At 37.0% G+C, this 14,436-nt stretch overlaps 1 protein-coding gene across 3 annotated transcripts; it reads left to right on the top strand.

Annotated features, from left to right (window-relative positions):
• The first annotated feature begins 244 nt into the window (after positions 1-244).
• LOC115434695 (stress-induced-phosphoprotein 1) lies at positions 245-11,918 on the top strand. Of its 3 annotated transcripts, none has more exons than XM_030156777.1 (16): positions 245-433; positions 5,557-5,645; positions 5,738-5,818; positions 5,903-5,959; positions 6,043-6,240; positions 6,998-7,111; positions 7,471-7,516; positions 7,688-7,778; positions 7,868-8,009; positions 8,111-8,215; positions 8,422-8,515; positions 8,646-8,670; positions 8,847-8,924; positions 9,467-9,569; positions 11,136-11,257; positions 11,368-11,918. In XM_030156777.1, exons 1-16 carry the CDS (start codon positions 376-378, stop codon positions 11,501-11,503), a joined length of 1,539 nt encoding a protein of 512 aa, XP_030012637.1. In that variant the 5' UTR covers positions 245-375; the 3' UTR covers positions 11,504-11,918. The 3 variants fall into 3 exon arrangements, with proteins under 3 accessions (XP_030012637.1, XP_030012639.1, XP_030012636.1); XM_030156779.1 differs by having other exon boundaries at positions 5,554-5,645; positions 8,850-8,924; XM_030156776.1 differs by having other exon boundaries at positions 5,554-5,645.
• The last annotated feature ends 2,518 nt before the right edge of the window (positions 11,919-14,436 follow it).

The raw sequence follows: 14,436 nt of genomic DNA, 5'->3' as shown, positions 1-14,436 counted from the left end.
AAGTTAATGAAATAGAAAAAAAAAAAAGTGTAAAAGAATTAAAAACAAACTGTAAGAAATTTTTTTGACATTATTCTACAAGTGTGCCAAAAAGGCCCACTTGGTGCTTAGTAAGGGCCTTAGTGGACGGGATACCGGAGGGTTAATTAGTGATTAATCGATTAAAAAAAAAAAAAAAAAAAATGGTGTACTGTCCCTTTAAGACGCCGTTCAGGGTGGACCCAGCGTCGGTGTTTGACGCTGAGGAAGTGGACTAAACCACCAAAGATTCCCGCAGATTCGATACCGATTGTCCCAATGTGACTAACGTATTCACGCCGGGCCTAAAACGTTTGGTAAAATATTTTTGGGAGATATTTGACCTGATAATGCTGGATGGTTGCTCTCATGAAATTCACCAGGGACATATGCAGGCTTTTGGGACTCGGGAGCGGTAAGAAAAGTGCCCCCCTTTTCGAAAACTTTCTAAACTCAGCCACAAGTTCGATTGATCCCGTAGGCGATAAAAGGAAAAGGCGTGTGATAGAGAAACTGAGATTACTATCGTATAAGACGTGATTTATTCAACTCAAACGTGGTTATACTTTGTAAACTTCTTTTAGTCGTCAAGTTAAAATTGAGTTTTCGAGTCAAACAATGAAGTTCCCCCTCTGCCAGTTAGCGTAACACCCTTACGTACAGTTGCACCACTTCAGTTTGCGCAGTCGGTGTTGTATACATTCGTTATAACACTTATTATTATAAAATACTAACCTTAAACTTACTTATTTTAACTAACAGGGAATATTAATCGATGGTAAAGTAATACAGACTACCACCAGGAGGTTTTAGTAGACTTTTTAGTTGTATATCGGTATGATAACAATGCGTCAAAGTGTTGCAGCTAAACATGCCAGTGGTTCACATTTACGTCTATTTGTGCATGTCTTTAAATGTGTCATGTGCCTAGTTCCTCTTCTTGCTTCTCCATGTTTGTTTTAGTTTCCTAGTAATATAAGCAGCAGAACAGGTTAGTTTACTGACTTACAGGATGTCACATGTACAGATAGGTATTCCTTAATGCAGGGGTGTCAAACTCATTTTAATTCAGGGGCCAGATTCAGCTAAATTTAATCTGAAAAGGGCCGGACCAGTAAAACAATAACATAATAATATATAAATAATGTCAACTCCAAACTTTTCTCTGTGTTGTAGAGGGGGGAAAAAAGGTAATTTACATTATGAACAGGTTTACATCTACAAACTATCCTTCCAAAAGATGTGAGAAACATGAACAAACTGAAAAAAAAGTGTTCAGGGTGGGGAAGCAAAATTTACAATGAACATTTAGTTGTTTTTTCTCAGCAGGCACTACATCAGTTGTTTTGAAACCAAACATATATTGATGTCATAATCATACCTAACACTATTATCCATACCTTTTCCGAAACTTTTGCCCATATGAGTAATCAGGAAAGCAAACGTCAAAGAGTGTGTGATTTGCTGAATGCACTCGTCACACCAAAGGAGATTTCAAAAATAGTTGGAGTGTCCATAAAGACTGTTTATAATGTAAAGAAGAGAATGACTATGAGCAAAACTATTACGAGAATGTCTGGAAGTGGAGGAAGCAACAAAAAACGTACCAGAGCTTTTATTAAAGCTCTCAAATCCAAAATCCTAAAGGATCCAACCAAATCCATGAGAAAAATGGCAATTGAACTTGAGGTAGACAACAAGACCGTTAGAAATGCAGTAAAATATGATTTGAAGTTAAAATCTTACACAAGAACACCAAAACACTTGTTGACAACAGCAACAAATCCAACTTTAGCAATTTTTGGGAATCATGTTTATGGCCGCCTTCTAGCCCAGATCTAAACCCTCTGGATTATGCTATTTGGGGCGTTTCAGAACATGCTACCAATAGAACATCACACAGCAATGTCGACTTTCTTAAAGATACTATTAAAGAAGAATGGGAGAAGTTGTCACCCGAATATTTGAGGAACACTTGCGCAAGTTTCAGGAAGCGTGTGAAGGCGGTTATTGAGAAAGAAGGAGGACACATAGAATAAAAACATTTTCTATTATATAAATTTTCTTGGGGCAAATAAATTCTCATGACTTTCAATAAACTAATTGGTCATACACTGTCTTTCAATCCCTGCCTCAAAATATTGTAAATTTTGCTTCCCCACCCAGTAATTTCAACAATATTCAGCCTCAGTTTATCATTTTCACATGTACATTATAACTTACAGATCACAGTGGATCTTCAAACGCACAAAATATTGAGTAACAGGCCAAATATTGTTAAAATTGAACTAGCGTCTCTTAAGACATTTCAGGTTACTAGCATATTTTTTTGCAAAATTATACTTTGTTTTAGTGTAAATACATGAAAATATTTACATTTACAAAGACAAACATTCGGAGTTGTCCTTATTTTTATGTTATATTGATAGTATTTTACTGATCTGACCCACTTGAGATTGAATTGGTCTGAATGTGGAACCTGAAACAAAAGGATTGTTAATATCTTAATGTAATTTTTGCATTTCAAAAATTCATCCCAAGGGCCGGACTGGCCCCTTTGATGGGTCGGATTTGGCCCCCGGGCCACATGTTTGACACCTGTGCCTTAATGGGGTTCATGAGCTTCACTTATATAACCAGAATTAATCATTTTCTGCTATTACACTGGTCAACAAAAATTTATTGTTAAAGTTTTTTGAGCTGATTTAGGAGAATTTTGGTGTGCTCAATCCAAAAATCACATTAATTTTGCTCAATCGGGTCAACTTTCTGAACTATGCTACATATTGGCTTTTTAACATTTTTGCTTACATTTATGGGCATTTCCACATCATATGATACAAAATTCTTTCATATTTCTTGCAGTAAACGAGTTCTGAAGATTTTACTTTTGCCAATTTATGATTAATGTTTTTTTTTAACCCTTTCATGCATGAATTATTAGAACCTTAATCAAGATTTTTTTTCCTGAGCGTTTTTATTCCTCTTCAGGCATGAAAAAAAAACAAAAAAAAAAAAACAATGTGATTGAATTTTTTTTTAAATCAACCTGTTTTTCATGGAGTTACAAAAATGTCCACTTAGCTACACCATGAATTTTATTCTTGAAGCAAAGAAACATGTATTTAAAACCCAATATCATAAAGTGATTTGAAAACAGTGAAATGAAACCATGTTTAATGCAGCTAATCTGATGTTTTCTCACATTTTAACATATTCTAATACTAGTTATTACTCACTTCATGGAGATAATATGCAAAAAAATAAATATTAACAATTGATTTCCACTCAAGAACCAACCAAGAACAGCAAAGTTACAATAATGGTATGAGTTGCAGTTTATGAGATGATGCATAAGTGTCCACTGTGTTGGTTGATATGGAACTAAAACAATTAAACCCATGAATATACAAGATTAAAGCTGTCGAGTAACTGTCCACAGTAGTGACCACTATGCATGAAAGGGTTAATATTACAGGTGAATGAAATGGCTTCGACTAGAAGATCTTGCAAAAATAAGCCTGATGTAATCTGCTACATCTGCGGTGAATACACCATTGTACCTAACAGGAATCCTGGTAGAAAAGGATTTTTTTTCTCTTAAAACCTATTTTGGGTGAGAACTATATAAAAAATCAACTGATAAAGTCACAAAAATGTAGTAAATTTTGTGAGAAGATCAAATTTTTCAAAATCAAATTAGTAAAAAAAACCTGACCTGATTGAGAAAAACAGATGTCATTTTTGGATTTAGCGGTGCAAAATGGTCCTAATTCAGTTGAAAAAACCTAGACAACTTGCAAAAAACATTTTTTTGTAACCCAGTGTTATTTTAGTTATTTTACTACTAAAGCTCTCATTTTGTTTTTTCTCATTTTGTTTTTTATCTGTACGCATAACTTTTCCCAATGCACCACCATGCACTTTGTTGAATTGTTCTGTTACAGTCTTAATTTTAATAATAATAATAATAAAAAAAAAAAAAAGAACTTCAAATCACTCCTAGTCATTGACTCTTAGCACTGTTCCCTTTTTCTCTCTCTGATTTAATGTTGTAGAAGAATGAAGAAATAGTGCTTCAAGGCTGATTTCCTGCTTACAGTCACAATCCCTGATGATACACTGTTGTATTTTGCATTCCTGTGGAAAGAGCTCACCTTTCAGCTCAACACTAATTTAGGCAGTCTCCTTCAAGGGGAGGAACAGAGACTCTTTTGTTGCCATGGTCCACGGATCTTGTATCATTTATTTGTTAGGAGAGTAGCGATACATGGTATAGAGATTTAACAAAAAGCCAGATTTCAATGGGACACAGTTGTAGTGGTAGTTTAACAGTGGTGTGTCTTGTCATTTGAGTAGTGGGTTAAACACAGACAGCTGAAATTCCTTGTACTTAGTGTAGAGACTCATGCGATGGTGGAATTTCTTTACTAAAGGACACCCAGATACAGAGAACTACGAGTTTATCACCACTCTGGAAAGCATTGTTGAAATGATGGAAGCCTGCCACCTCCACCACCAGTTCCCACACGGCCCAGTGTTTTGCTTCCTATTGTCTTGTCACTTTTTTTTTTTTTTTTTGGTATTACGCCTAAATCTGTGACAGAGATATTGCTTGATCTCATTTACACCTCCACATTGCACATGCAAACACAGAGACACCCCATACTCAAGCCAGTGCTTGTGTTCATTCGTTTTCCAAAGTTTCTGAGAAGAGATAGCATGTTCTCAAACAGCAGTGCCCGACAGGCTTATTGCAGTGGAAACTTAACAAAGTAAACATCTCCTTAAGACCAAAAAGAAACATTCTGAATCTGTCTCACTGGGCAGTTTTCTGTTCTGTGTGCATTTTTGTCATGTTGACTGTTCCCTTGCTGTTTTGTTTTTTTTTTTTTTTTTTTTATGAGCAGCTATTACATCAGCGTTTCTGTCTCCACCCAGTGTCATTAAGAATTTTGTTTTTGGCTTCCTAAGGTCAAACTGGTTAGATATTATTATGAATAAAGATGATGAAACATCCGGTAAACCAACTTGTCGAGTTTAGTCATGTAGTTCTCTTGCTAGATACATTGTCACTTGACGTGGATTAAAAGCAGAAATACTAAAAAAAAATTATTCTAAGTGGTGTTGTTCCTCTTGCTTTTCCCTACATCTTTATTCTTGTTTCAGTCTAGGCCTGTTTATTCATGATTTGAATCTGTGTTATAGATAACCAGTGAAAGATTTGCATTTGATGTAGAAGCAAAGAAGGATCCAATTGTGTCATCAGATTAAATGATAATGCTGCTCATCTCATATTTCCTCAGCACTAAGCATTATGCACTTTCACTTTGTTGGGGGGTAAAGAAATTTAATTAGAGATGTGCTGGTCAAGCTTTACTGCAAAGATACACAAGGAAGGACTCATACTGTAATTACACATTACTGTTGGAAGGAGTTTAATGTCTGTAAAGACTTGCTGTATGCACATTTCCTGTCCACTGTATAATTTGTAAGACAAAATTCTTGAATCTGAGTGGTGTTTGTATTTTCAAGCAGGCCCCCCTGTCCAGGAGCAGGAGGAGGAGGAACACATGGACTGTGGCATCGCAACCCCTGACCCAAATGATGATACCACTTTGTCACAGGTAAACAAATGGTGTTGCCTGATGGTGCAATCGGTACTCGAAAGGTGAAAGTACAACATACATATATGGTATATCGGGGTGTTTGTGTTCAGGATGGACTAAATGGAGAGGAGGACCTGAGTGAGGAGGAGAAAGTGAGACGAAAGGCAGAACGACGTAGAGCTAAGAGGAAGGTAAGCCCACAAATCCCACAGTGATTGTACATGACGGATGAAGCGATGCAGTTTATAATGTGTGAAATGCCAAATCTGTTTCAGCGTCGTCGAAAACGGAAGAAGCAGGAGCAGGTTAAACAAAATGAAAGTGCTGAACAGGTAACGTTCAGTTATTCCTCACAAGCGTTGACTGTTTGCTTTTGCTCTGAACATGTGTTGAGTCATCTGATGCTTTACCGTAGGATGATGAGGACGAGGATGGGGGCGCAGAGTCTGAGTTGGACGAGAGCGAGTCGGAGGCAGAAGAGGTGAAAGATGTACAAAAAGACGAGAAAAAGGAGGCAAAGTCAACCGCATCAAACAAGTATACAACCACTGCAGTCACTGCTTCTTCAGGCATCAAAGGACAACAGAAGACACAAACCAGATCTGCTGAAGAGGTAGGACCAAAAGAAGAGTGGGTTCGCAAGACAGATAACCACAGTTTTAGCTCGGTGGGTCTTTCCATGGCAACTCATCTAGAGTTCAGACCCACTTTACCCACTTCATTGTCATGGATTTTCTTTAAGAAATTCTCATGTGAATGTCATGTATCTCCTAAAGCTTTACTCCAAACCTTTTAAGACATAAATAGTAAAATTGTAGAATCATTTGCTGCATTGTGTGCTATCCCAGTTGTTTGCTTGGCACTAGATCTAGTGTAAATATGTACTGAACATCCATGAAGCACAAACTAATGTAATTAGTTATTGTTTAAATCATTTTTTTGACAACTTAAATAAACAAACAAATCTTTAATTATCAAACATCTCATTGAATTAGATTTTTGATTGTTACTAGTATTATTAAGTTATTTCATACTCAATTAAAAATTGCCAAAGATTTCCCCAAGAAGGATTACTTGAATTGCCTTGAAAGTCTTAATATTCAGTGCAGATGTATAAAAATCTGAATATTGTTATTATTACTCCATATTTCCATATTTTATTACTTTTAAGGGGAGTTGGTGTGCAGTGATCCTTCTAGTTGTGTAAAACCTGTCATTTGTTAGTATTTAAATGTATGCACACTTTTATTCCAACTAAAAGCTTGGAACTTTGCAAATTGGTTTTCACAGTTAATTGACCAATGAAATGACACATTTGCGAGCCTTGGCACCTGCTTAAGAATATCTGTCTGCCATCTTGTGTTCCACAGGAACCAGAGTGGGATGTGAGCAGTGCCTTTTTCGCCAATGCTGCTAGCCATATTAAACCCAAAGGATCCAGTCGCAAATCTAAAGAAAACAAGGAGAACGAGGCCAGGAGAGAGGTCGGCATTTACTTTATATCGTACTAAATATACTAAATATTGTCAGATAGTAGGTGTGGTAGGAGTTTATATCATATCTTACAGCTGTTGTGCTTATGGGAGCAGTGTTTCCTCTGTTGGGTCCAAAGTCTAATGTGAAAAAATGACCTTTGTATTGAAAAAGCCTTTAGAACAGCTATAAAAATGAGTTTGTCACTATAATCTGTATTAACTGCAGGGCTGTGGCTGTTGCATTGCTTTTTTTGTTTAGTATGTATTATACGAATGCAATGAAGTTGGAACATTCAACCAGCTGCAACTCATTTTCAAAGAACACAGCTGCACAAATGAAATGATGAAAATAAAACATTTTGTTACAGACAAATGGAACTGACACCATAACAAAGAAAAGCGCGTCTCTAACAGGTAAATAATGTCTCTGTAACAAGTATGTAATAGGTTACTCAGGACACAGGAAAAAATATTGATTACACATTGTTTTGCACAAATATGTTGCTGCACGTAGTTAGTTAAGCCTTTGGTCTCCTTACATGTGGAAATTATTAACGAGTTTTTTTTTTTTTTCTTTTTTTGCAGAAAAAGGGATAAAGCTGGTGCAGGAGGGGCAGTACGCACAAGCAGTCAGTATGTTTACAGAAGCCATCAAATGTGATCCAAAGGATTATAGGTGAATCATCTGCACCCACAGCCTGTTAGAAATTGCACTATACACTCTACATATATTGAACAGTTATTAAAATAATTGTCTCCCTGTAGGTTCTTTGGGAATCGCTCTTATTGCTACATCTGCTTAGAGCAGTACCCTCAAGCCTTGGCAGACGCTGAGCGCTCCATTCAGCTGGCACCAGACTGGCCCAAAGGACACTTCCGCAAAGGCAGTGCTCTCATGGGCATGAAGGTGAGTACAGGCCATTTATTATTTGCAAAGGATGAAATATCAACCCAATTTTTACCTTTTCTTTGGCTGAATTAACATGGTTTTGTGTGTCTGTGTCGTAGAGGTACAGTGAGGCAGAAAAGGCCATGGAGCAGGTGCTTAAACTGGACAAAGACTGTGAGGAGGCAGTAACTGACCTCTTTAACTGCAAAGTGCTGCAGTTAATGGTAAATGCACTCACAAAGTGGTTACGGTTTTGCTGTAAGCTTGTTAGCTCTAAATGGGAGGGAAGCTTTCTCTTAACTTTCCAGTGTGAGAAGCAACACTTTTATCATGAGTCAATTTTCAGCCAAAACTGTATTTTCTTTTGTAGTTTCATGATTGGTTCTTTTTTGTTATTTTTTTCCTTTACTTATATGTTTCTCTCCTGTAGGACCTAGGTTTTGAAGAAATGCAAAGTGTCCTTCTGCTGGAGAAATTTTCAACTGTGCAGGCGGTTATAGCATCTTGTTCGGATGCTGTCAAAGGTAACAGCACCTGTATAGTTTTTTATTAAATGGCAAGAATTTTCCACTGTAAATCAGCAACCTATAAACCATAAACTCTGGGTAAATCATCTTGCACATGAATTTGAGTGTTTTTTGTTTTGTTTTGTAGCTGCCAGCCAAGATCCACAACCAGGGTAGGTAACTTTTGTTTTTTTCTTTCTTTATTTTTTTTTTTCTTTATTTTTTTTATGAATACTCTCTTGTGGCTGAACGAAAGCACCTACATTCATGTTTTAAGAAATATGCACATGTCACATATCTGAACTCTGATGTCATGGCTTCATGTCACATTCTTGCTCTTCTCTCTCAGAAGCCCTTGCCCATCTCTCTGGGTTGGAAATGTGACAACAGAGTTAACTGAGAAACACCTATGGGACCTTTTTAAAATGTAAGAACCAAGTTTGCATTGACCTTGTGTACTTTCTTATATCTGTTTATTTATTGACATTTGTGAACCCAGGTGATGTACCCACCAATGAGACACTAAATTGCCTTTGTTTCGTTCTAAATATGCTTTTGGAGGAGTTTAAGGTACATTTCTGTACCCTTTGTTCAGAGTCTGGTCCTGTTGAAGCAGGGAACCTGACCTCAGGCTGCTCCTCAGAAACTAGGCCATGACATTTGTTACTTATATTTGTGTAATACATCTGTCTATTTGTGATTTATGTCCTGCCCTGTCTGTTTCTGTTGTGTATAAATTGAAGATAAAGTTAAAAAAAAAAAAAAAGAGATATTGACTTCATTTATGATTAAGTACCTGTGTAAATGAGCACAGTCAATCAGTTACAGTCCTATTGTTAATTCTGTAAGTGAATAAATATCTCAATACAACCATTTGACCCTAAACCCTTTGAAGAGAAACATGGAAATCTGATCTTTAACTGTGGTTATTATTAACTTGTCTGGTACATTGTTTGCACCTCTTTGTAGGTGTGGTGAAATAGAGAGTATCCGTGTGCTGCATGAGAGATTCTGTGCCTTTGTAAACTTCAAAAATGCAACCATGGCTGCTCGAGCCATGGAGAAACTAAATGTGAGTATTCTGCTCATCTTCTTCTCAGTCACATCCTCTTATATTAATTAGTAGAGTCTTGGACTATCATTACTTTTTGAGCTTAGTAAAAATAAACACTTTCTTTCAGCAGCACTGCAGCCCAACAAAGAGGAAGATCAAAATCCATAAATATGATTCTCAGTATCTGTGTAGGTTCTCATTTACCCAGGTCATCATTCTTCTTGGTAGTTCTTCTCGGTTCAACTGGACTGGTTTAGCTCTTTTTTTTTTTTTTTTTTGGAACAGACCTGAAGAAGTCTCTTGGATGAAAGTACATATATGTATTATTGTATTATGTGTTCATGTAAATCATATAATATTTGTTCATAATAATATAAAGCCAGAAATCAAATTATTTAATAATAAGTATCAGTCATATTGTAGTATATAGTATAGATATGCTTAGACTAGGAAGATTATTATTGTTATTAATTATTTAAGGAGAAGGGGTGGGAGTATATAAAGTTATACTTCTTCTCATTCCCTTTGGAATATGTATTATATATCTTATGTTTAAGTTTTTTGTTTATTTATTTTCTTCTGTTTTGACATTCATATTTAAAACTAGAAAAGCCCTCGGAGAGCACAGACCTCCGCCAAGCCAGATCAGCCCCCCCATCACCACCAAAATTAAATCATTTGTTCCTTGTGCTAGTATCAACATTTCCTGAAAATTTCATCCAAATCCATCCATAACTTTTTGAGTTATTTTGTTAACAGACCGACAACCAAACACCCCCCCCCGATCACCACTAAAATGTTATCATTTGTTCCTTGAGTTATCTTGCTAACAGACAGACAGACAAACCCCGATGAAAACATAACCTCTTCGGTAGCAAGGAAAAAAGCCGTCACTAGGAAATGGCTAAAAAAAGGATGCACCGAAGATGGAGGACTGGATAGAGGTTATACGTGACATTTATAGGATGGAGAAGTTGACTTTCTCTGTCAGACTTGATTCAGACAAATTCACCAAGTATTGGAAAAACTGGGTTGATTTTCTAAGACTATTAAGAGCAGATTTTACTTGATCAGAGTAATGTGCATTTAGATCCATGTAAACCCTGGGTTCATGCTACACTTTAAATGTTCAATGTTCATCTTATACAGGGGAAAAGAATGTGAAATATGTGTGTTATTTCCCTTTAACTATATTTTGGGTTGCTTTGTATATTTTTGCTATTTCTGTCAATGCTCCCCTGTTTGAGCACGTTTTGTGTTTTTGTTTTATTTTTTTTTTCTTTACATACATAGAAGTAATGCAAACGATGTAAAATGCTAAGATGATGCTGACTGAAAAAAAATAATAAAAAGATAATTACAAAAAAAGAAAACATAACCTCTGCTGTTTCACTTGGCGAAGGTAATCAATCAATCAATCAATCAGAGTCGAAACATTTTCAAAAAGAGCTAAACCAGTCCAGTTGAACCAAAAAGAACTACCAGGAAGAATCATTCTCAGTGGCTTGTCCATACCAGCATCACTAAAGCAGATCATGAAGAGGCTCATCAACCTGCAGCTCAATGTCTGTTCTTCTCTTGCAGGGTTATTGTATTGAGAATACACGTTTAGTGGTGCGCTATCCTGACCGTCGCACTCAGAGGGTTCTTCCCATTCCACTTAAGACCTGTATTCCTGTCACACAGCAGGCAGGGGCAGCTGCTGGGTAAGAAACACTACATCTGCACTATGAAAACTCTCTAAAACTAAATTAATACAACAGGACTGCACTTTGCCAACTATTTTTATAACCTGCGATCTCTGCTGTCTGCTCAGACCTAGACGGCGTGGCCCAGTGAACGGAGACGAGTGTTACTTCTGGAGAACTACCGGCTGCCATTTTGGGGACAAATGTCGCTATAAACACATTCCTGATCAGAAAGGCAAGGACAGGAAACCCTGGCAGCCTTGAACTCAGTTTATCCTCTGACTCAGTAGTGTGCAGGATGTCAGACTAGGCTAAATGAACCGGTACAAACTGGATCTGGTTCTCTGGGCTAAAATATTCCCCCTGGCAGAGTGGACCATGATAAAATTAGAGAAATATGTGCCTCAAAGGACTGACAACATCGTTGTTATTTCAACCGAAGTTTTTTACTCACATGTATGACATTAACTAGAAAGAACAACACATTTTGGTGCAGGTTGGAATAAAAACTGTTCTCAGCAGTTTGTGGCACATAAAAAAAACCTGTCCTCTCTCTAAGCGATACAACCTCACAGGCCTACAGCTGCAATTTATCTATTGGATTTCCCCCAAAACAAGGAAGTGGAATAGCCTTGGACCACTTCTGGAAAAAAAAAAAAAAAAACCTCGTGGATCTGTACAACAGTAATGAAAGCACACTATGTGATTTTTCTGATTAGGTTTTTTTTTTTTATTTTATTTTTTTCATCCTGGACCAGGGTTTCTCAGTGATAATCCTGCCCCTCCCCCTTTAGAATGCTGCATTGTTTCTCCCATGTTGAAAACTACAGTGATTTGGTCTGATCATGAGTTTGGTTTTATCAGGGACACCTCAGTCTCATTGGTCTGTGAGTCTAAAATGTACAGTTGTCAGTCTTTGATAATGTGTTATAGCAATTTGGGCTCCAGACCATAGACTTACCGCCAGATGGACTTTACAATTCAGAGCCTCTATGATCCAGATTAGAGCCCGACTGATTAATCGGCCCAATTATAGCATATCACCGATTAATCAACATCGTTCAATACGTAACCAGTGTATTAACTATTTGCTGCACAGAGATTCTGTCGCTCGCTGCTCCCATGTGTCTGTGCTGCCTGGAGAGTTAGAAGAATAGTAAAGTGTGTCAGTTTCACTTTCACCTCTGCTCCGACAATCATGCTACCCCCACCCCCCCACCCCCGAAAATCACAGAACGCTATCCGACCCCTGTCTTACGAACTATTCACCCCCCAGCCCTGTCCGTGCACTTCCTGTGTACCTCACAGTTTCATTCCGCAGGTACACCTGGGTATTAATGCTGTATATTAATTGTCGCTTACATTTTAAAGAATGATTTACCAAACTATTTTTATGTCACTACTTATTAAATATAGACTCACATCTTTTCCCAAAAGTGTGCTCTCCCCAGCATAAAAACTACCACATCTACAACATGTGGTTCCCCACGGGTCACATACTAGTCTAATATAAGACTATTATACAGCATTTTAAAGTTGTGTAAATTATCTTTGTGAGATAAACAAAGATTTATGCCACTGTTAATTCACATGTCCACCATTATCTAATATAAGACTGTTATATCATGTATATATCAGTGTTCTTATTTCATATATTGGCCGATATATTGGATATCGGCTTTTTTAAAGCCCCCAATATCAGTATTGGCATCGGCCCCAAAAATCCAATTTCGGTCGGGCTCTAATCCAGATGAGTTTTTTTCTCCCTAAGTGCTCTCATACTGTGCCTTGTTACTCTTTATAGGTGGTCAGACATCGATAGTAGTTTGGTTTAATCTATGTTTCACTTTAATTAAGCATTATCTGCCATTTTGTGAAAACACTAAGTGCTTCCACAAAATGGCAGATATTGTTGGATATGGCAGAAGCAAAAGACACATGACAATATCATACTATCCAGGACAATAATACCACCTGTATAAAAGCTCAAGGTGAAATGAGCTTTGTTGTTCTGAATTGTATGACATGTTGGGTGTTAAGTTGTTCAGTTCTGCAGACTGCTTTTCCCTGTTTTGTGGCCTATAGGAGATAGTTGAGACACTGATCTATATCAACTGAGTAATCTTCCAAAGTCCTAATCATGCCATTGACATTGTCTAAATGGTGCATTTGCAGAGCAAGCATCACAATGCTTCTGTCTGCTGTTGTTGTCCTTTGAAAATCTTTTGTTTTCTTGGTGATAATGTATCTTACGAAGAATCGAATATGTCTTTAAATTGTTCAGTTGTCTTAGTTTTTAAGATCCAAAACATGGCTTTCACTGGACAGCAGTACCATGCAAAGGAAAGTGGCTACTAGGTTTTCATTTCTAGTGAAAAAGGTCCAATTCCATTCTGCAGGACGGTGCCTTACTGAAATATATATTCAGTTATAGTGTTGTCATACAGAAGTTTTAAACTTTGAAAAGCAGTGTTTTTGACCCTAGGGCCTCCATTTCAGTATTTCTGTGAACCAAAGAATGCTTCATCTGATGTCTGTGCACCAGAAACAGCCTTGTTCTATGAGTTTGAACACTAACCAGTGCATTGAAACCCATTGACATGGGTCTGTATCATCCACGAGACAAAAATTACAGCTCAGCACCTGGTGTAAGTCCACACTACGTTCACTAGTAAACTATGCTCAGCATAGTAAGAGTATTTATTTTCTTATTTATACCTTTTGTGTTTTTTATTACAGTGTAACCTGGATGATAACTTCGGCTTTTTAATTTGCTGGCTTTACTGTTTTTACACAAGCGTATAGCAGGTTAAAGTAATTCTTTTTTTTTTTTTTTTTTTTTTTTTTTTTTTTTTACAAATCCCCCCTCACAGTTCAGAAAACAAGCATGATAAAGAACCCTTTGCTGTTCTGAGTATTAGGTACAAACACTGTCACATGATGCACTTCTGCTTTTCTTCTATTACTTACTGTCTTGTGGCCAAAACTTGTGAAAAAGGAATTGAACACCAAACCTTAAGACTGCACTTGCTGATTAAACAAACTGGTTAGCTTGTTAATAATGTGACTGGTGCTGTTAACTTTGGAGGTGCAGTTCATTTGTTTTTGCAGACTTGTTGTCGTCATGTAAAATATACTATAGTCATTTTATCTGATGGATATTTCAAAGTTTGATACGATTTCTCTGGGTTCAATGT

The sequence above is a fragment of the Sphaeramia orbicularis genome, chromosome 15 (genome assembly GCF_902148855.1).
Source record: "Sphaeramia orbicularis chromosome 15, fSphaOr1.1, whole genome shotgun sequence".
Taxonomy (NCBI): domain Eukaryota; kingdom Metazoa; phylum Chordata; class Actinopteri; order Kurtiformes; family Apogonidae; genus Sphaeramia; species Sphaeramia orbicularis.
Note: the sequence above shows the minus strand (reverse complement) of the source record. Positions and strands in the feature narration are given on the sequence as shown.